Source organism: Tarenaya hassleriana, unplaced genomic scaffold, assembly GCF_000463585.1.
Source record: "Tarenaya hassleriana unplaced genomic scaffold, ASM46358v1 Cleome24, whole genome shotgun sequence".
In the NCBI taxonomy this organism is placed as follows: Eukaryota; Viridiplantae; Streptophyta; class Magnoliopsida; order Brassicales; family Cleomaceae; genus Tarenaya; species Tarenaya hassleriana.
The window spans coordinates 589,660-611,809 of record NW_010965696.1 but is presented as its reverse complement, the minus strand read 5'-3'; the positions used below and the strand labels follow the sequence as shown (position 1 = coordinate 611,809).

General features: G+C 39.1%; 5 protein-coding genes and 1 long non-coding RNA gene across 13 annotated transcripts in view; 2 read left to right on the top strand and 4 right to left on the bottom strand.

The window, feature by feature from the left end:
* Window positions 1–25: 25 nt before the first annotated feature.
* On the bottom strand, window positions 26–2,916 carry LOC104815651 (protein WHI3). The gene is made up of 10 exons (XM_010544138.1): window positions 2,591–2,916; window positions 2,252–2,314; window positions 2,000–2,081; window positions 1,849–1,923; window positions 1,693–1,756; window positions 1,501–1,543; window positions 1,108–1,220; window positions 883–952; window positions 560–642; window positions 26–441 (listed from the first exon to the last, which is right to left on the bottom strand). Exons 1-10 carry the CDS (start codon window positions 2,819–2,821, stop codon window positions 411–413), a joined length of 855 nt encoding a protein of 284 aa, XP_010542440.1. The 5' UTR covers window positions 2,822–2,916; the 3' UTR covers window positions 26–410.
* A 586-nt stretch (window positions 2,917–3,502) lies between these two features.
* Window positions 3,503–6,771, top strand: LOC104815649 (phospholipase D alpha 4). 2 transcript variants are annotated; one of them, XM_010544132.1, is made up of 6 exons: window positions 3,503–3,764; window positions 3,900–4,475; window positions 4,551–4,903; window positions 5,184–5,657; window positions 5,742–6,136; window positions 6,233–6,771. In XM_010544132.1, exons 1-6 carry the CDS (start codon window positions 3,675–3,677, stop codon window positions 6,661–6,663), a joined length of 2,319 nt encoding a protein of 772 aa, XP_010542434.1. In that variant the 5' UTR covers window positions 3,503–3,674; the 3' UTR covers window positions 6,664–6,771. The 2 variants fall into 2 exon arrangements, with proteins under 2 accessions (XP_010542434.1, XP_019058320.1); XM_019202775.1 differs by having other exon boundaries at window positions 3,503–4,475.
* LOC104815648 lies at window positions 4,750–5,345 on the bottom strand. 2 transcript variants are annotated; one of them, XR_772159.2, is made up of 3 exons: window positions 5,254–5,345; window positions 4,968–5,135; window positions 4,750–4,836 (listed from the first exon to the last, which is right to left on the bottom strand). It is a non-coding gene; the product is annotated as an uncharacterized LOC104815648 (long non-coding RNA). The 2 variants fall into 2 exon arrangements; XR_772158.2 differs by having other exon boundaries at window positions 4,810–4,916; window positions 5,094–5,135.
* On the bottom strand, window positions 6,574–12,530 carry LOC104815650 (protein FLX-like 3). Of its 6 annotated transcripts, none has more exons than XR_002024277.1 (7): window positions 12,448–12,530; window positions 11,210–11,749; window positions 10,907–11,052; window positions 10,570–10,646; window positions 10,298–10,478; window positions 7,174–7,242; window positions 6,574–6,659 (listed from the first exon to the last, which is right to left on the bottom strand). XR_002024277.1 is itself a non-coding variant. In XM_010544133.1 (5 exons), exons 2-5 carry the CDS (start codon window positions 11,734–11,736, stop codon window positions 10,404–10,406), a joined length of 825 nt encoding a protein of 274 aa, XP_010542435.1. In that variant the 5' UTR covers window positions 11,737–11,749; window positions 12,209–12,491; the 3' UTR covers window positions 10,152–10,403. The 6 variants fall into 6 exon arrangements, 1 of the variants encoding a protein (XP_010542435.1); XR_002024279.1 differs by having other exon boundaries at window positions 12,453–12,512; XR_002024276.1 differs by having other exon boundaries at window positions 12,259–12,493.
* Window positions 12,531–12,791: 261 nt separating this feature from the next.
* Window positions 12,792–16,857, bottom strand: LOC104815647 (DEAD-box ATP-dependent RNA helicase 20). The gene is made up of 10 exons (XM_010544130.1): window positions 16,686–16,857; window positions 16,059–16,324; window positions 15,362–15,541; window positions 15,088–15,249; window positions 14,828–14,982; window positions 14,456–14,548; window positions 14,281–14,366; window positions 13,970–14,196; window positions 13,650–13,883; window positions 12,792–13,111 (listed from the first exon to the last, which is right to left on the bottom strand). Exons 1-10 carry the CDS (start codon window positions 16,739–16,741, stop codon window positions 13,059–13,061), a joined length of 1,512 nt encoding a protein of 503 aa, XP_010542432.1. The 5' UTR covers window positions 16,742–16,857; the 3' UTR covers window positions 12,792–13,058.
* Window positions 16,858–19,810: 2,953 nt separating this feature from the next.
* Window positions 19,811–22,150, top strand: part of LOC104815646 (beta-galactosidase 1-like) — a 6,279-nt gene continuing 3,939 nt past the window's right edge. The window contains exons 1-8 of the mRNA XM_010544129.1: window positions 19,811–20,257; window positions 20,512–20,607; window positions 20,720–20,832; window positions 20,945–21,011; window positions 21,155–21,247; window positions 21,366–21,509; window positions 21,915–22,003; window positions 22,092–22,126. Of these exons, the coding sequence (XP_010542431.1) occupies window positions 20,069–20,257; window positions 20,512–20,607; window positions 20,720–20,832; window positions 20,945–21,011; window positions 21,155–21,247; window positions 21,366–21,509; window positions 21,915–22,003; window positions 22,092–22,126 (826 nt within the window). The 5' untranslated portion in view covers window positions 19,811–20,068. The remainder of the gene's footprint in view (window positions 20,258–20,511; window positions 20,608–20,719; window positions 20,833–20,944; window positions 21,012–21,154; window positions 21,248–21,365; window positions 21,510–21,914; window positions 22,004–22,091; window positions 22,127–22,150) is intronic.

The following is a 22,150-nucleotide window of genomic DNA, read 5'->3' as shown; positions in this document are numbered from 1 at the left end:
ATAAACAGTAATTATAATAATAATATAAACAGTAATTAATAGGTTCATTGCCATCTAAAATTTCACAATGGTCAGAATGTTCCACGAGAGATTGGTTATGAAAATACTTTGAATCATCGGATGGTAAAGCATTACAAGGCTTTGTCTTACTCTCATAACATGGCAGATGCTGTAACAGAATGGTTGTGAAGCCTCTGCGCCCGCGGAGGAAGAGAGGGAGAGACGTATTTGCATATCATCATACATATGGGTCACGTGGGATCGTATCTGTACCACCACTGGTTCCAAATGAAATGAAATGGCGTGGACTTACGATTACACGACATCTTAAGAGGAGCCTATGGTCTGACCAAAAAATACTGGATCTTCCATTTTCAGCGATGCAATGTGACCCTTCTGTTTCCCTCGTTCTAGTGTTTTCTCATCTTGGATCTTGCATATCTGAAGCAACAAAGACCATCAAATTGATGTGATGGATGGATTGCGGTTTAGGCAATGACAAAGGGCCGTAAGACGGAAAAAAAAAGTGTAATTCGAAGGAAGGGGCACTGAAATTTACTCAATATGCAAGCCACCTCGGTCTGAAGATGTCAAAAGGCTGCCCTGAAGAACATTCATGACGTAAACAGCTTGTTCGGTTTCCTGGAATGACATATCAGAGAAAATCACCAGAAAAAAAGATGGAAAGATTCCAAATAGTTAAGCTCTTGACCTTGATCATTTTGCTTCACACAGATGACAGATCTACTAACTAACATGCCCTCCATTAACAGAGAGGATACATCCGTATCCGAGATTTTTTGGGATTATATTTAGATGTTCCGTCTTCTTAACCAGGATGGATGTTCGTGATAGTTAGTTTGCGGGAGAAACAACTTATACCTCGAAATCAGCAAATGCAACCGGTATTCCACCTCTCGAACGCATTTTCATGGCATTGAATCCAGGATATCTGTAACCAAAACGATCAGGTCCATAGATCTTCCAGACGGAATAACAGATATGTACATACAAGAACCCAGCCCTGAACATAATTGCTCCATCCAATGTTTTTAATTATCGCGCCAAGGGGCATTGCATTGTATAACCAAGAAACTGAAATCTTACCTAGATAGAACTTGTTTGAGTTCATCTTCGGTACAATTAGGCCCTAGATTTGCAATGAACAAGGTAGAACATGGTTGAGCACCTCCAGCTGAATTCACATACTGCTGCTGCTCCTGATAAAAATAGTCTATCTGTTAAACTTGAAGTGATAACCATTACTTTCATGCTGGAAGAGATGAAATTTCCAACCAAGCTGACATTATAGCAGGCAACAGTTAGAACACCTTAAATTTAGCGAATGTAAAAAACGTGTATTGAAAAGGCTTGTTCCTACAACATACTGATTGATGAAGGATGTTGACATGAAAAAATGCTGATGATGGTCTGTTATAATAACTAGAAAAGAAGAAATAGCAACTTCTTGTGAGAATGGTTATGGCTTCTTCTACTTACATGAACAAATTGTGCTTTGCTATCAGTATCAGAGCCCGCCTCACTGTAGTTTATCAAGCGAATCAAACAGTTAGACCACAAGCAAAAAAACAAAAGTGATGCACAGTGACTAGTTGTCTTCTTTGCGGATCTAAGATCGGAAATCTCAAAAGAAACAGAACAAACACAGTAAGTTTAGCATCGCCCATCGACCTTTTAGCAATATCTGTTTCATTGATAGAATAATCATTGCCACCCTCATCGTTATCACTATCCCCTGAAGTGAAATGGGAACACACGGAGATGGTGAGGCATTCGTTTCAGAACACACTGTTCGAATCGAATTACAAATCAACAGCAGCAGCATACCATGATCACTCGGAGTTTCCTGAGATCTGGCAGATTTCTTGTTCCTGTTGTCGATCACAACATATGGCCCGCTTCCTGTTCACAGGATGATTTAAGCGTCAATTTTTTTTTTTTGCTTAATCATTAGCAATGGCGAAGCGGAGTCTCATACCTGGTCTGTCTTTTCTTCTGGAGTTTGATTTAGCAAGTTCAATATGCAGAGTTGATCCTGTCTGAGGGTCAAATTTCACACCCTGCAAAACACGTCCGCACATTATCACTCCAAGTCAATACGAGGCAAAGCAATTCACAAATCACAAAAAAGAATGCCAGATTTCGGCAATGGGGCAAAAATTGGAAGATGATGAGCAACCATAACTGCAATCATTAATACTAAAACGAAAAAGGGTAAACGGAAACTCACGTTTAACTCATTCAATGCGGCAATAGCGAATCGATTATTTGTAAAAGTTGCAAACGCAACAACCTGCAATCATCCCGAGATAATGAACTTCAGCTTAACATCCCGAGATAGGTTAAATATCCATTCTTCATGCGGAAAGTCTGAAATATGAACACTCAACTCGCAGTTAAACAAATGATTCTGGTTCGCGGAATCGAGTTCAATTTCCCCAGAAACTACAGATTCGTTAAATCAAACGAATTCATCCAGTTTCTCGAGAATCCGAGTATTGTCCTAGAAGCAAGCGAGATTCAAACGCAAAACCTCGTTGAGAAAAACATGAATCTTTTGAGAAGCAACCTGGTTGCCGCGGCCGGTGTACTTGAGCTGGCAAGAATCGAATCCGGGACGGCGGCGGAAGAGGTTGTGGATTTCACGCGCCTTCACGTCGTGGGGCAATCCGGAGATGAACACAGTGCTTATAGCGCCGGCCTCGTCGGATACCTGAGGAAGCGACGGCGGAGGTAGATGATGAGAGAGAGGATGCGGGTGATAGACAAAGTACGGATCGTACGGCTGGTGATACGCCATTTTCACCGGCGGCCGGCAAAAAGGAATGTGTCCTTTCCCAACTTCACCGGCCAGCTCTCTCAACTGAAAAATCAAAGTATACGTATCGTATGATTCGTAATGGGCCAACTTCAAAGCCCATATTTGTTAGAATCCGAACAGTATACATGATTGGGCTTTCCTTAGGCCCATTACGATCCACTCATCTTCCTAATCTGCAATAATGAAATCATTTATATTTGATCATAAGTTATTTCTTTTTATTTTTGAGTTGGCTGCATGCTTTCCTTCCTCCGTTCTTGGAATGTACGGTACAATTGGAGTCAAAGGGTCGATTTGGATACCGTGCACTCTATATGGAAGGGGATATAATCCTCTGCGGCTGGGTGTTGGTTAAGCAAGTGGCACCGCCCTATCAGAAGTTTGAAAGCTCAATCCCTTTATTTGTATCCACGTGTCATCTTCTACTGTTCCAAAACTCAACAATAACTAACATCATGAAATTAGAACATTCTTCTTTTTTCTTTTTATTATAAATTTTCTAATAAAAAAAAACCAAAGTGGGATGTTTTGATTGGACTTGAAGTTAAAAGAAGAAGGCAAAAAAGAAAAGAAATTTGAGTTATTGACATATGCTTGAAGGTTTTCCTTAAGCCATATATATATATATATATATGCAATATATATATATGACCTATGCATTCAACAGTTTCAGACAAATATGGCAACATTGTTCTTGGTCTTCTTCGAGACTAATTAACACAAGCTGCTATTTCTTCATTCTTTACAAATTCTAGCCATTTTACACACACATATACACAAAACACATATCTTGTAACAGTATATATATACACACACACACACACAAGAGAAGATGGAAGAAGACCAGAAGAAGTTCCTCCATGGAACACTTGAGTTCACCATCTTTGATGCAACGCCCTATTCTCCCCCATTTCCTCTCAGTGTAAGTCTTTCAAAGATTTTCGGCTGTCCCATGATGTTTATGTATAGACCAATACCTTATATGTTTATACAATGTGTGTGTGTGTGTGTGTATGTATATATTATGTATAATTTACTCAAGGTTCTCTCTCGACAGTGTATAATCACTAGGCCGAAACCGGCTTACGTAACCATCAAGTTAAACAAGAAGAGAGTGGCCAAGACAAGCTCGGAACGTGACCGTGTCTGGAACCAGACATTCCAGATCCTCTGCGCTCACCGAGCCGCCGATACAGCCATCACCATCACTCTCAAGACACGCTGCTCGGTCCTCGGGAGATTCCACGTCACCGCAGAACAGATCCTGAGCTCTGATCCGGCCATCATCCATGGATTCTTCCCGCTTGTTGCAGAGAAGGGAACAAACCCTAGCCCTAACTTGAAGCTCAAGTTTCTGATGTGGTTCATACCGGCTTATCACCAGCCAGGATGGAGCAGAGTGATTGAAGGGCAGTCGCCGTTCCGGGGGATTAAGAACGCTAGTTTCCCACAGAGATCGAACTGCAGAGTTGTGTTGTATCAGGATGCTCACCACAATACCGGTTTCGATCCTAGGGTTAGTGACGTTTCTTGGAACCCAAGAAACCTCTGGGAAGATGTTTACAGAGCAATTGAAGGTGCCAGGCACTTGGTTTACATCGCTGGATGGGCTTTGAACCCTAATCTCGTTCTGGTATGTATCTATATATACACACGCACATGTATATATATATATACGTGTATGACTCTGTATATCTAATAAATGAAGGTTCGTGACATGGAGTCAGAGATTCCACATGCGATCGGAGTCGCAATCGGAGAATTGTTGAAAAGGAAAGCCGAGGAAGGCGTGGCGGTGAGGATAATGCTGTGGAACGACGAGACGTCTCTGCCTTTGATTAAGAACAAAGGACTGATGCGTACGGACGACGAGACGGCGTTTTCGTATTTCCGGAACACAAAGGTTGTCTGCAGATTGTGTCCGAGATCTCACAACAAGCTTCCCACCGCATTCGCTCACCACCAGAAGACAATCACCGTCGATTCCCGAGTTCCTGACACGACAACGAACGAGCGAGAGATCGTGAGCTTCATTGGCGGTCTTGACCTCTATGACGGCAGGTACTATCAAATCCTACAACCAGGGTGGCACGTTAAAACCCGATAAACACAGATTCGTGGGTACCCGATAAACTGTTTTCGCAGGGACCTACGGTTCCGACCATCAGCTTTCGGGTACCAAAGTCAGCAAAACTTGAGACTGAGATAATTCGATAATATGATCCGTGGTGGCAAGGCCGAGAAAGGATACCCTAAAAATTCGAGTATCTTGATCTGTTGCGCCCACCCCTACCTGCAAATAAATACGATTAACAGTTTAATCCTAGTTTCTTTTCTCTAGGTATGACACGGAAGAGCATTCTTTGTTTCGTACACTCGGCAAAAATCATTCGAAGTTTCCGGATTTTTACCAGACAAGTGTGTCGGGAGCCAAGCTGAGCAGGGGCGGGCCAAGGGAGCCGTGGCATGACTGTCACGCGTGCGTGATGGGCGAAGCAGCTTCTGACATCCTAAGAAACTTTGAGCAACGGTGGACAAAACAATGTGACCCGTCACTTCTCGTGAACACATCGGCGATCAGAAACCTCGTGACGGACCCATCTCGGACTCGGGGCAAACAAGACGGGACATGGAACATCCAAGTGTTCAGATCGATAGATCACGTCTCTGCGACTGAGATGCCGAGAGGTCTATCCGTCGAGAAGAGTATCCACGACGCGTACATCGAGGCGATACGACGGGCTGAGAGGTTTATATACATCGAGAACCAGTATTTCATGGGAAGCTGCGATCAATGGGAGAACAAAAATGACAGGTATCATCAACATATAGTACGAAAAGAAAAACTAAGATTAGCTTTTAATTTGTGATCTGAAATGGTGATTTTCGGACAAGACAGAGTCGGGAGCGGATGCACAAACCTGATCCCGGTGGAGATAGCCCTCAAGATCGCGGCAAAGATCCGAGATCGAGAGAGATTTGCTGTATATATAGTGATGCCGATGTGGCCAGAGGGGCCACCCGATAGCGAGGCAGTGGAGGAGATTCTTCACTGGACGAGAGAAACAACCGCAATGATGTATCGGATAATAGGCGAAGCCATAAGAGAGGAGATTGGATATAACGACGAGATTCATCCTAAGGATTATCTCAACTTCTTCTGTCTGGCTAACAGAGAAGAGAAGAGAGACGGAGATTTCACGGCGAACTCGTCGCCACGTCCAAACACGCATTACTGGAACGCCCAGAGGAACCGGAGGTTCATGGTGTATGTTCACTCCAAGCTCATGATAGGTAAAGAACCTGAATTCGACCCGAAAATCATCGTATATCATATCAAAAGATGAATAATATGTAACTATTTCTTGGAAATTCATGGTATGTTCAAAGTGGACGATGCATACCTACTGATAGGATCAGCCAACATAAACCAGAGATCAATGGACGGAAGCCGAGACACCGAGATCGTGATCGGATGCTACCAACCCGAGCGCCAAATCGACGTAAACGATATCCGAGCATATCGGATTTCACTTTGGTACGAGCATACAGGTGGTCTCATCACACCTGACGAGTTATCATCATGGGAGCCAGAGAGCCCGGAATGCGTCCGGGGCTTGCGGGTAATGGGAGAACGGATGTGGGGAGTTTACAGCGGAGACGAGGTGGTGGATATGGGCGGCGCCCACTTGGTCACATACCCGATCAGTGTCACGAAGGATGGTGAGGTGGAAGATATTTCCGATGGAGTTTTTCCCGACACGAAGACACCAGTGAAAGGGAAGCGCTCGAGGATGTTGCCTCCTATCCTTACGACCTGAACGTGTATATATACAAACACAAATATGAGCAAGAAAGAATGAAAGGAAGATATGTATATGTTAATGCATATGTATATATATGAGCAATAACATCATCTTATGTTAACAGATAGAAATTCTACATCTTATGCCCTGAGCGAACATGAACATGGTTTTCAGAGAAAAACATGAAACATAACATAACAATAATATGCAAACAACACATATTTCATGCTCAGGGCAAGGCTTGATTTTCGGTTATTGGAAAGTAGAAAATCTACAAAAAATAAACCGATGCTGTGAGATTTATATAACCACCGAAAGTAGTTTAATTGCACTGTAAACAACAAACAATGAGATTAGGAAGTCATGATTAATGCATTCGCGCAATTTCTGTGAATCTATGCAAATGAGCTAAGGACAAGTTTCATCTAAAGATCCGACTGAGAATTTTCCATCCATGACCCAAAAGAAGGATTGAATAAGGCATATATAGATATGCATCAGAGGCAGGTTTGGATGGGTTTTTACCATGACGGGTCTTGTTTCATTGTTCCTCTCCGCAGATAAATGGATTCTTTTCCCTTCCATCTCTTCCACCTGCAAAAAAAGGAGAGAAACTTAAAACTTGTAAACAGAAGACAAAGAAGATTTTACAAAACTAAACAATGTTCACTAAAGAAGGCAAATTATGCAATGCTAATTGCTATGTGACTCAGTTGACTACTACAGCATTTTGCGAAAAATCCAAGAAATGTTGCATCTACTGTTGGAAGACCATCTCATCCATTCTTTCTCCAAATGCCCGTAAAGGAAAGAACAAGAGCAGCTATTTGCGTCGTCTTCTGTTCCACTAATAAAATGCAACATGGTAAGATAGAATCCATTGCCAAATCTCTGCAGCAACAAGCCTCTTGCAGAAGTTTCAGTTTTTCAGAATGCATTACCTTTATTATCCAACATGTGATAGAAACGGACTCTTATAAACTTATATAGTGTAGAAAACTTCCCTCTTTCCTAGTTTTTTTGTCGATCTTCAGAAAGTAAAGCTCCACCAGTGCTCCATCTGTCCTTGACAAAGCACACAAGCAAGCTTCTGAGGATGCTTACCCTTTCTCACCCAAGGCCCTTAGGGAACAAAAGGGAAGTACACCAAATCTTGCTTGATTCATATCAAGAGCAACCTTCATCCTAGTTAACTATTTTAAGTCTTCAGGCTGAATGAAAACTCAGCAGTCAACTTCTGACTTAAGGGTATCTAACTCCATGACCTTGAAATCTATGCAAGATTTCCCTTTTAATCAGATCGCCAGAATGAGTTCCCCCCTGAAATCCTAAGCATATATCTTTGTTCTTGTGTTTTCCAGCGGTAGCAGTAGTACCTTATCATGGACTTAACTGATGTTTTCCACCGGTAGCAGCTGCAATCACTCTCGATTCATGTCAAGAGCAACCTTCATCGTAGTTGAATGAAAACTTATAAACTACAGCAGCAGCCAACTCCAGGCTTTAGGGGTATCCAACTCCATGACCTCGGCACCTATGAAAGTTTCCCCCCTTTAATCAGATCACTTGAATGAGTTTTGAACCCTTAGCATGTGTCTTTGTCCTCATGTTTTCCACAGGTAGCAGCAGTACCTAATCATGGCCTTAACCGGTGTTTTGCAGTCCCTAATCCGATTCCATAACTTTGGCCTCTGTGCAAGCTTTCCCTTTTAAGCTGCCCACTGGCATGAGTTGCCCTACAATCCTCACCATGTCCCCTATATTCTCGTGTTTTTCCATCGATAGCAGCAGAAAATGCATGATAGTCCTTTAGGATCAATTATAAAGGAACTTGCTTTCGTGCTACACCAGAAACGAAAACATCAGATGCAATGTATCACCTCTGAAATCTGCTGCTAAGTTTATCCATCATCAGGTAAACTCATCTTCAGCTGCATCTTATTTCGATCTCATTGTATTATAATGTGCCAAGGATTAGAACAACTCCTCTCGAAAGAATCATGTCCAATCTAATCTCCATTGCTATCGCTACAAGAGATAATCCACAATCTAGAAACTTAATATGAGAAGCAGATAATCCTATGCAGACATCAACAATGAGATAAGATGGGTTATGGTAACGGAGTCCTACGAATGACACACTTAAAGTCTAAAGTGAAAATCTATAAGCACACATAAACGATAGTTAATCTTGAGAAGATATAACCATGAAGCATAAATCAATAAGAAGGTTCCATTGTCAGATTCCACCCAGACAATAAAAACTTCCTCATGTGGAAATTTATGCTGAAAAGAAAGTATACTTGCCTCCATATCCGGGAGAAAGATCTTTTCCACTAGGCATGTCAAAATCCTCAAAAAGCGCATGGCAGCCAGACTGATGTAGCGTCCACAATCATAGAGGCCATTGGCGATATCTTGATAATTGATTCAGGTAGCAAAATGTCTTTATCTGTAGGCAAATATACTCAAAGAGGATGGACCCGACGCTCTCTTTCAGTTTCCTTGCAAACAAAACGCCTTGCTATCCAGAACTTGAAACATGATTTAAATTGACCCACACGTCGGTCTTTCTAGCCACCTTATAACCCAGAGTAACACATGAAATCCTAAACCAATAAACTGAAGTTTCTTTTCATTTGGCTTACAGTTACAGCATCCATCTTCAGAATGTTGCTGCTAAGAAAGCCAAACTTTTGAACAAACTGCACTTAGAAATATAACTTCTGACAATGTCTGCAGGTATTAGGAAGGACTATAAACTACAACTAGTAAAATGGACCTACAAATAGAGGCTAGTTCTTGAACTTACCTCAATAAGTTCCTATCTTATGTGCTACACAGCAGATAAAGGATGATCACCTCTCCTGCTCAGTAAAAGAAGCGCTAAACCCTAAGATATAGACTTCTGCACCACAATGCCAACTCAGGCTGTCAAGACTACACTTGGCCAATTGCATAATGGCAAGGGTTCTAACTGCTGCCCATCCATGGAAGCATCCTCGTATTATGACCAACCACAATATTACATAACACAGAGCAGACAGAGGAAGTGGAGAAAGTTCAAAGAATTTAGCTTAGCTTCCATTGTCACCGTTCTGCCCAAACTGTTGAAATTGACTTCAGCAATGACAATTTAGATGTCTGTTTTTGCAAGCAAGCAAGCTCCACGACATATCAAAGAGACAAGGTTAAACCCCAGCATATTCCTGAACTGGACAGCCTTCCAATGATCCAACTCCTAATATATCTTCTTGTATTGCTCCCAAATCCAATTAGAACATTGTACAACTTCGTTGAACAAAAATAACCATCCATGATAATGCCATCTCATTTAGCACATGTCATCAGGCAGTTGCATCTCTAGAACTCTTCCAAAAATGTGGCCTAAGTGAAAAGACTACCGCTAAAGTCTCTCTCTAAACCAAACATTTAAAGCCTATGTCTTCTTTTAAGAATCGGGTCTTTTCTTAATCAGAATGAAAAGATTTAAGCAGAGGAAATAAGATGGACTAAGAATCCAACCAACATTAAACACGGAAGAAACATATGTCAGATTATTGGAATATATGACAGATTAATTGTCTAAGAGGCACAATGCCTAATCGAGAGAGCACCGGAAACCTTGCTATATAAAGTAGATGTATACCCATAAATAGCAAGATAGAGTCTTCTCATCCGCATTCACAGGTCACCTCGGGTGTAGCCTACTTAGATAGGGCATACTTCCTCTGTCCCAGATCATTCACTGATTCTTAATGACGATCAAATCGTGGCTTCTTCTGTGAACCAGAACCATGCCCATAATATGAACTCCTGTCAGATGATCCCTAGGAAACAAGACAATAATAAAACTTTTCAAATTGCAAAACTGAAGGAAAAAAGACGGACTTAAGTGCACAAGGGTATAAGCATGAATACCATAGGCCCAAAGCTTTCTCCATACGGACCATGTAGAGCCCCATCGGTACCATTGAAATTCCTCCCATATGATCCACCTGGAACCATCAAGTATAACGACCAGGCAGTCAGAAGCAATAATCATGGTGAAGCCCCCTATACAGGAAAACTGACGTGTCTCCCAGTAGATATAAAATGAACATATGAGACAGACTGAAGGTTTCTAAATGAAAGGCTTCTTCTAACCGTCAGGAAGGTGCTAGATTTCAGCAAAAGATACTCTAGTTAATGATACAAAGATTAAATAATCAGATGAAGAAAATGTCAAAAGCTTTTAAAGAAACATCTCAGATCATACCAAAGCCCCAAGGCCTACTAGAAATGGTGGTAAGTTCTGCTCGTAGCTTCTCAACTTCACGTGCCATAGAAACCATGTTCTTCTCCATTGTTAGTCGCTGATCCATCAGCTCAAGCTTTTCCTTCTTCTCATACTCAATTGCAGCTCTATTACAAAAAAAAAAGGAAAAGAAGATCAGATTAAGATTTATGACAGTCTCCAATCTCTTTGCCGACTAAGACAAATCGTTTCCAAACCAAAGCATCAATCAAGAAAACTAATGGATTGATAGATGACGGGTAAGCACAGATTTGGGCTAATTACCTAGCATGCATAAGATCCTGCTGCAGGCTCTTGACATCAGCTCTCAGAACCGGAATCTGCTTGTTCTCCTCTTGCAGTTTGATTAGATCTTTCCTAAGTGCCTGAACCTCCCTGGTAAGATCAAGTTTTAAGTCATTTAGTTTCTGTACTTCACTGTGCAACTGTGTAGCCTCCTTCTTGTAAGACTCCATGGCACGAACATCTGCTTCAAGTTTATGCCTTTCCTCGATGAACTCCCTCACCCGTAAATCTTGCTCAACACGAACATCAGATATAACTAGATTCATCCGGTGAAGTTCATCTTTAGCAGCATCAAGCTTTCGCTCAAGAACCACTCGGTCATCAGCTAGTGTATGATTATCACTCAAAAGCCTTCTGATTTCAGCATGCTGTATCTCAAGATCCTCTAACAAAGACGAGGGTGGAGGCAGTGGCTCTAACAACCCGCCTCTGACAAAAGGTCTGTCTGGTGGCAACCCACGTCTATCATGATAACTGTCACGATGGATCCGATTTCTTCCAGACATACCAAATCACCTTCTGAAGAATAACAGACCTTAAGACATCAATAAAAAAACAAGGATTTCCTTTGCAATGGACTAGAACAAATCAACAAAAAAAAACATTAGCTAAAGCCACAATTCCAATGCTCAACAACATCAACATTGCCTTAATCCCAAGTTTATTTGGGGAATCCCAATGCTTAACATGGACTAAAAAACAAATCCGTATGGCAATGAATCTTTTTAACCTCTAACAGCTGACAAGAGGACCCACGAACAGAACCAATAAATAACCAAAACCCTAAGAAATTCAAGAAGCAGAGCTTCAGTAAACAGCAAACCAAAAACTTTCTAATCTGCCCATATAAAACTGTTGCTGCGATAATAAGAGAACCATACTAAAACCACAATTTCAGTCAATGTACAAGTTTTGAGAGTATAAAGTTACAAACTATTCCCTCAGAAAATTGGGTAAATCCGTTCTCCAGGGTCGTACCCTTTGTAAAGGAGAATATAAAGATGGAACCAAAGTAAGCCAAAGCTAACCCAAAACCTCGATCATCCAACTGTGTTCATCGCAGCTCAGCAGATCGAAAATTCAACTCTCGCGGCAAGGAAGCAGAAAACTACTCACAAATAAAGTGACCCTTCTGTTTGCCCTATTGATGAAAATTAGGGCGTAAAAGATTCAAGAAGGAAAATTGAAGGGAAAAAAGAAAAGGAAATCGCGAAAACCTTACGGCCGCAGATTTGGGTTCCACCTCGTTAATTTCAGATTTTCCTGAATTTTGATGCGAGGAAGAGAACGAGGAGTAGGATTCGTCATCTTCAAAGCGACGTCGTATCACAGATATTCTTGAATCAATACCGACAACAGTACATCCATTTTGGGCTTAATATGGGCCCTTGAACTTCTAAATGGGCCTTAAGAAAAGAGAATTTGACAATTTCTTACGGGCCGTTAGTACTTCATTTAACATGAAGCATATATATATATATATAAAAACACAGTTTTCTACTTTAAAGCTGATACATATAAAAACGGTCTTATAAGTTATAACCTTATTTTGTTTGGGATATGATAATGAATTGGACTTTATTAATACGGATAATCTAAAACATTTAAGTGTGCACTGCACACAATGTAAGAAACGGATATGACATTACATTTTAAATTTATCCCCCCAATATCATACGACCGAAGCCGCTAAGGAAAATAAATTTTACGACAGAGAGAAACATTTTTGACATTTTGTCCGAAATGCTAATTTGCTCGTCTTACATGATCAAAGACCAAGGAAAGAACATCTACAAGCCAAAAGGTATCAGACACATGGGATCACCAATCAGCTCCAACCTCGTCCGCTGCCGTATCTACTCCCACGATCTCGGAACCCTCCTGTTCCATCATCACTCACATATAAATTAAGTATTAAGCATTAACATCTACAACGGATCATAAATATATCGAATATGTTTTTTTTCCTCTTCAAATGGTTCCACATAATAAAATCTGGAACAGATCCTGTAACCAAAGCTTGTATCTATTCGACTCACATATCACCAAATTATTTGTGCGCATTAGTTTCGGTTTAGGATGGCCAATTCGGTTAATAACAGTATAATCAGATAGATCTAACTGATTAACACAACCATAACCAAATCGAATCCGATGCAAAAATAATTTGGATTTCTCAAAAATCGAAAAAAACGGATCTGATCCGAATACAAAAACTGAAAATTTCTTTCAGAAAAGGGGTCTTTTAAAAAAAAAAGACGAACTCTAATAGAAAGCAAACCGAATTCAATATAAAAAAAATGAATGGTTATAGTTTTTCTAAAACCGAAATATCAGTACCCAAACATAACCAAACCGAAACCGAAATGAACACCCTTAGTTTCGGTGAAGTGAGCTAAGGCATGGATGATAAACTAACCTGGAGGAGGAGGAGGGGCTCCACGGCCCATGGCGGCCAACTCAGGGCTGACCCTCTGTCCAGCTTCTTCGAGAATGCTAATAAGTTCTTTAGCAAATCTTGCGTTTGCAGCCGTGAAGAAAGTGTAGGCTGTTCCTTTGGCTCCTGCCCTACCAGTCCGTCCAATCCGATGAACATAATCCTCCAGGGATCCCGGAAAGTCGTAGTTTATCACGTACTTCACATCTTTCACATCTGTTCCCATAGATTTTATTACAAAACAAAAGCATCGGATATAAAGAGTGTGTCGATACAATTGTTAGACCGTTGGAAACCATTACCTAACCCGCGAGCTGCAACATCCGTGGCAGTCATTATAGGACTTTTCCCCGATCTGAACTCTGACAGAACCCAATCCCTCTCGGCTTGACTTTTATCTCCATGAATTGACAGAGCAGGCCACCCATCCATCCGGAGCTGCCGAGTTATCTGATCACAACCCTTTTTTGTATCAAGAAAGATGAGTATTCTGCTTCCATCCATTATGTCTTCGAGCAATTTCACCAACCTGAAATTCCAGAACAGATCAATCGCCCATGACACGGCTGAAATGAGAAAAGAAAAGAGAGCATGAATGGCAAGGGGTGCGTACTTGTTATATTTTTGGTTTTCGGAAACAACATCAACAAGTTGTCGGATTGCACGATTAGCTTTTAAATCAGAAGATCCTATAAGCACCTTCAAAAAAATCCCAGGAAGGCTCTTGAGTTTCTTCGAAACATGACAAGGATCCTAAGCATAAACAAACACATAAAGAGGTCTCTTACTTTATATGGATTATAAAGAAATTTCTTAGCCAATTGCTCCACCTCCTTAGGCCAAGTAGCACTCCAGTACAAAGTCTGACGGTCTGGCCGAATCTGAAAAGGTGTTTAGGAACATCAGAACAAACAGAATCTCAAATAGTAATGCTTGACTAATGCGGGCAATTTACTACTATTAGCAATTTTCCATGCATCACTTAGTACTAAAGTCAAATCCGTCATGATTAACAAAGCAAAACAAAAGCATTCATTCTTTAACTAGAGAAGTAACAATGCCAGTTCTGCCACCTAACCTAACCATTTGACAAGGTATCTTTTCGGACATAGGAAGGTAATGATCTCCAGCAATATGCTTTATGGAGGAGAAGAAACAACCTGTGAAACGATTTTCCGTATCTGAGGCTCAAATCCCATATCTAGCATCCTATCGGCCTCATCCAAAACAAGGTAAGTAACCCTCCGTAAGTTAGTGTGGTTTGACTCCAACATGTCTATTAACCTCCCAGGAGTAGCTATAACGATTTCAACACCTAATCCACAAACCAACAGTCATAATCAGCGAACATAAACATCTACAAACAAACAACCACTGCGTGGAATGATGAAAAACAAAGTAATGAACTTAATCAACTCACCTTTCTGGAGATCACGAACTTGAGGTCCTTTTGGAACTCCGCCATAGATGCAAGTGCTCTTAATCTTCGATGATGAACCAAATTTAGATGCCTCTTGTTGGATTTGCACTGCAAGTTCACGGGTAGGAGCAAGAACTAAGACGATTGGGCCATCCCCTAGAGCTGAAAATAAAAATCCAACCAAATCAATTCCACCAGTCAATACAACAGCATTCCTGTGCTGGAAAACATTGAACCATATCACATGAGTCCCTAAGAAGCAATCAGTCGTTACCTAAAATTGGTTGGGCATTGACATGGACTATTGCTGGTAGTAAATATGAAATAGTCTTTCCAGATCCAGTTTCAGCAATGCCAATTAGGTCACGCCCTTTCAACGCCATTGGCCACCCCTGAGATTGTATAGGTGTAGGTTCAGAAAAACCGGCCTTCACTATCTCTTCCATGACATAGTCTGACTCAGCCCAATCAGGAATTTCTCATCAGTAGATGCTTAACAGAGGGACAGCTATACTCCTAAGACTTGTAAGTGAAAAAAAAAATACCAACTTTTATCCTAGATTCCTACATCACTCCAAAAATATACAATCTCAGGGTAAAAATGACGTGAGCTACCTTCCTACCCTGTTCAATCTAACAGCGTGAAGAATAAGGAGATCAATCATGTTACGCAATTATATGAGGACACCTACACAGATGAAGACCAGTTGACTTAGCTTCTCCATATATCACATAACCAAACCTAGAACGACAAGGACACTTCTGATCCACTATCTCCAACCTCATGAATGAAAAACAAACCCAACGTTCCAAAAACCTGAAGAAATAAGATACGATTTGTTTCAACTAACCAGGAAACCCAACATCATGAAAAGTTTTTACAGGCTTTGGAATATCTCGGCTCATGAATGAAAAACAAACCCAACGTTCCAAAAACCTGAAGAAATAAGATACGATTTGTTTCAACTAACCAGGAAACCCAACATCATGAAAAGTTTTTACAGGCTTTGGAATATCTCGGCCTTCAACGGTGTTTCCCCCCCCCTGCCGATATTCTTCCACTTCTGCCTCAGTCATGGCTGCCACCGCAGGGGACTCGACATAGAAGTTCTTCTCAAAGGGAGTCAACCCGGCCAAATCTTGCTTCCGTGGTGATCCAGGATCATCATAATCTCTTCTGCTTGATCCATGAGCTGCCGAGCTGCCATATGCTGAAGCCCCACCAAACCCTGAGTCACTAAGAAAAACAAGGTTTGGAAATGAAACACCAGGACCCAAATAACAAGGCCGCTTCAGCCGATTTCCTAAAATTTTGAGGAAATTCATGAACTTGGTTAAAGAAGAAACCAATCAAAGCAATATGAACAGGGTTAGAAACCTATACAATCTGATTCCTTCAAGAACAGACCAAACGACTTAATAATATTAACCGGCACAACTCGTTTCGTTATACACTACCAGCTATAGACACAGATGCCAGAACAAACTAATTATAGCTCAAATGTAGTGGAACACTAAACCCTAGCAGCTCAATTTAAGCAAAACAAACAAATATTCTACTAATTCGCAAAGATGTACATATACGCATGTCTACGTACCTTCGACGGTCCCGATAGGAAGCGGGATCGCCGGTGCGACTGTCGTAGCGACTCATACTGTTCGTGAAGTCAGTTGCGATGGCGAAAAATGTGATCGGAGAGTTGAAGCAGCGACAAAGTACAGAGAACCAAAATTTTGTCGTTAGGGTTTTGCAAAATTGGGGGTTGAGGAAGACGACGACGACAACTCTTTTAATGCTAAAGCTACAGCCTCAATTTAACATTCCAGACAGACAAATCATAATATGCCACGTCAACCACGGCTGTAAGAATTTTGCATCCAGAAATTTCTATTTATCCATTTACATATTAAATTTGAGTGTGTCAAATTTAATTCGAATAAAATTGTTTTGCTAAAAGTTTAAATTTGGAACCCAAAGGCAAAACTTTCTTTTTTTTTCACCAAAACAAAATACATAACTTTTTATGTTTATTTTCTTCTTGTGTCACGTGTTTTGATATCAGTTTTGACATTTAACAAAATAAAAAGGATAAAATAGAAAATATTGTTAATTTTTTATACAAAAAATCTGATAAAAACTTTTATTTTAAAATAGATAAAAATAAAACTAATTGAATTATATTTAAGATATATTTCTCCAATTGCCTGGTTAGGAACATGTAAACTTAAGGAATTAATTCATTTATGTTCATAGGTCTCTATCTTCTTTTTTTTTTTTACACACACACACATATATATATATAGTCTAATCCAGTGGATAAGCAAGATATCGAGCCAAGTCAGCATGATCTTATAATCAAATCCAAAAATTTATTTCCTTATCCTAAATAAATTTATAAAATGGAAATAAATAAGTCCTTATAACAAACACCAGATTAATGCATTAATTCGTTATTAGTGACTTTCACTTTATTCAACAGGCCCATTTTTGTTTTGAAATGGGCCCACAACTGCTCTTTAACGGCCCACTAGCGTCTAAAAGGACGTGCCATCACTATTGGACCGGATGACAATGTATTGGTATTCTTATGGAACCCATCAGAATAAAATAGAGAATTTAATTTATATAAAATTAATAATTCGCTTGAATCACCTTATAATTTTGAACTATTCTTTTAAAATATTATAAAAAATAATACCACTACTCTACAAATATAATACTATATCTATGAATATATATATATTTCGAATATTTGTTGTATTTCGATTTTCTCAGGTTCATCGAATTCCAATGAAAAAATATATTAATTATCACGAGGGAATATATCCCGATCTCATCCAATACATTTTTTACATATATTTTTTGTGTTGTAAAACATAAATAAATTAATAAATTATCGTATGCTTTTAGTTTTTGTCTATCTATGGCCCCCCGTTTTTTTTTTTTTTTTTTTTGGGTTTCTGTGGATATTATCATATTAGTATTACCCAGTTTTGTTCGTTTGTCCTTCCGACATTGATGACGTGTCATTCACTTTTGCCACATCCGTTGTGGGTCCCATGTAGATTGCTGACTTGTCATCCTTGTCCGCCTTTCGTGCGTTGCCAAACCATATCGATTAGCACGATTCGGATGAGGTTCAAATTTATTTATTTTTTTTATCCAATTTTTTTTTTTGGGTATGAATATCCAAATTTATTATTACATATGTTAAAAGAAAAAAGAGGTATTTTGTTTCCCGTTCATTTTCGGATAGTGGTTCTTTTTGTTTTATCTAAATTTTTGGTGTAAAAATGATATCTATCTTTATATCCGAATCAAATATCATCTAAAAATCTAAAAGCATTCATACGAAACTAATCTAGAATCCAAAATATCTACAACAAATTTTTTTTATAATTATATAATAAATGGTAAGGCTTTATGCATTTTACTTCTTTGTAAATAGCTCGACTGTAGCGCGCATACGGAATATAATATATGCATCATATGCGCGCACATACACACACATGTGTGTGTATATATATATATATATTGTAAGATAAGAACGTCGAGAGAACAGAAAAAATGTAGCCACCCAAATCAAATGTTAAGAAAAACAAATATAATATATATTATTGCAATATTCATGCTCCCATTGGGCCAAATATTACCAAAAAAAATATATTCATGCAAGGGAAGGGAAAACAAAATAGATCATAACTTGCCATGCAAACAAAATCTAAGACGGTTAAAATTTAAGGTTTAAGTTCTAATATATTTTGTGTCGAGGTGTTTGGATTATATAATAAAATATTATATTAGATAATGATAGTAAAAACTAAAAAGATCCCACGGTCAGTCATGGATTTCCAAATTTCTAAACCTTTTGATTTTTTTTTTTGTTGAATATTCAAATTTTTTTAATATATTTACATATAAAATATCTAAAGTGTCAAATTCATAACTTTTAAGAATTCGAAGAAAGTTCTTTCATGAATTATGATATTACACAGTTATTATTCCCCCCCCCCTTTTATATGCTCTGTTCACATTTGAAGTTAGTGGAGTACATCTCATTTTATACAGATTATATATATATATATATTCAATTTTTCTCTCTCTATATATATATTCAATTTTCTACATTTCTTACAGTTATATTTTAAATTAAAATATACTTAATTTTCATATTTTTTAATTTTTGATATTCCATTCAAATTCCACCTATCTATTTATACATATATTATTTAATTATTTAAATTCTAAAAAACATGTATGAACATAGTTTCATATAAAATTTGTACATTGTTATCCAAATTAGGTTTAAAAATCTTGAATATACATAATTTCTGAAAAAAAATATTTTTTCACAAATTTCTAAAAATGTAAAAGAAGAGCTTTCTGAAAATACGAAAGAACTTATAAAACAAGGGAAAAAGCCAATATAAAATAAAAAGTTCCCGTGGCCTTGCACTTTTTTTTTTGTAACAGAAAAATTAGATTAGGTAAAAAAAATTATGCAAAGAGGTGAAAAAAAGTTTTACACATTGAACTCGAGAGCGTAAATATGATACAGTATACACCCACTAAAAATACATAAATATGTTGCAGTACAATACAATGTAGAATATACGGAGACAATACCAAAAAGGTATAGTGGGTCCCATTTCTAGCCTCTCCATCCATTTTATGTGCTTATAAAGCAGCTGCAACGCTTCTTCATTTTAGCACCCACAGAGAATTTCCTCTCAGATTCTCCCACTTTCCTTTCCTTTGCCATTTTCTCAGGAAAAAGAGAGAGAGAGAGGGGACAGGCTTGAGCAAGAAAGCAACCAGCTTTCTCCTCCGCCGTATCTTCTTTTTCCTCTGCTCGAATGAGCAAGAGGAACAGGATAGAGTTAACCCCAACAAGTAAAAAAAAAATTGAAGTAAAAGTGACAATTAAGAACACTAAAAGGAAAAGTGGAAGCCTTTTGCTTTGCCTTTAATTCCTCCGGTATGGGTTTGAAGCTCAACGAAACGAAGAATGTGGCTGCGGCGGCGGCTGCAGGAGCTCTGTTTTTTCTAGGGTTTCTGGTGTCCTCTGTTTCTGGGTCTGTCTCCTACGACAGCAGGGCAATTACTATCAATGGCCAGAGAAGAATCCTGATCTCTGGATCCATTCACTATCCCAGAAGTACTCCTGAGGTTGGTGTGCATATGCATGTCTATTTCACTTTATTTTCCGTTTTTTTGTTTGTTTTATATCCTTTTGGGTGAAATGCAGCTTCATTGATTGTTGTAGTTTTCAGAAAGTTTGATACTTTATAGTTTCTCTGGGGTTTTCCCTCATCCGGTGCCTCTTTTACTCCGTTTCGTGTCCAATTTGATCAAATGTGTTTTTGGGTATCTTGGCAATCTAGGGATTTTGTCTTTTTACTCATTGGTTTGTGTTTTTGTAGATGTGGCCAGATCTAATTCAGAAGGCAAAAGAAGGAGGCTTGGATGTGATTCAGACATATGTTTTCTGGAATGGGCATGAGCCCGCTCCTGGAAAAGTAAAGAAAAAAGACCTCAACTTGAATTCCTCATCAATATGGATTTTTTTGTGTGTGTGTAAAGAAATGCTGATTTATCTGGTTCATATGTCTTCTTGTGCTCTATCTGTAGTATTATTTTGAAGGCAACTATGATCTGGTAAGGTTTATCAAGCTGGTCAAACAAGCCGGACTCTACCTTCATCTCAGGATTGGCCCTTACGTTTGCGCTGAATGGAACTTTGGGTAATGATCCAATCTGCTTTGCAATCGTTCTGAAGCTAAACGTAGTAAAAAAATGGCAATTTGATTATTATTTTTTGTCTTTCACGTATCATAAAAAAATCGTCTGCTTCAGTGGCTTTCCTGTTTGGCTCAAGTACATTCCAGGCATCAGCTTCAGGACAGACAACGGCCCTTTCAAGGTTAGGCATGTTTTTCTCTTAATTATGTCTTTCTTCAATTAGGAGTTTTCTTTAAAATATCAAATTTTTACTGCTTTGGTTGACCCTTGTTTGCCTTCTGAGAAAAATACTGGAATATGAATTCTTGATTTGTGCTCCTCAAGGCCCAAATGCAAAGATTCACCACAAAGATTGTGAACATGATGAAATCTGAAGGGCTTTTCGAATCTCAAGGTGGTCCGATAATTCTCTCTCAGGTAAGAAAAACCCAAGTCCTTGTCTAAGGAAAACATCAACTTCTTTATAGCCTGCGAGAGTGATTGAACTAAGAAATGTTTCTTGATTTTGTCTCTTGATTCAAATGTTATGTAACAGATTGAAAACGAATACGGACCAATGGAGTACGAGCTCGGTGAACCAGGACGAGCTTACACCAACTGGGCAGCTAAGATGGCTGTGGGGCTCGGCACCGGTGTCCCGTGGGTCATGTGCAAGCAAGACGATGCCCCCGACCCTATTGTATGTTCTTCTGTCTTTTTCTTATGTGACATTTTCTTGTTGGCCCTCGTGTTTTTGTTTCCTCACTGTTCTTGTGTCAACGTGCTTAGTCATGTTCTTGATGAATTATTATATATTATTATTATGATTCCCATTGCACATGCTTCAGATTCACTCTCGCTGAGGATATTTAGCGTGATTATCTTTTTTTCCCATTAATGATATGCAATTATACAGAAAATATGTAATTCTTTATTGTCACAACAACTTCATCTTCATGTGTCTGATGTATCAAGAACAGTGTTTTCTTCAACCTTGTCAGCGAGAACACGTGACCATTGACCATGCATATGCTGTTTGGTCAGATGTTTTTTTTAATCTCTTTGACTATCTTTTTAACTTCTTGTCTTGGTTTGTTTCTGTTAGATCAACACCTGCAATGGCTTCTACTGTGATTACTTCTCCCCGAACAAAGCGTACAAGCCCAAGATGTGGACCGAAGCCTGGACTGGATGGTAAGCAAAGTTCAAAATTTTCATATACCCTTACCTCTTTTCCTTGTAACGCTTCATTGTATTGATGTATATATATGTATATATCCAGGTTTACAAAGTTTGGAGGTCCTGTTCCTTATCGTCCTGCTATATTTGATCATAAGTTAT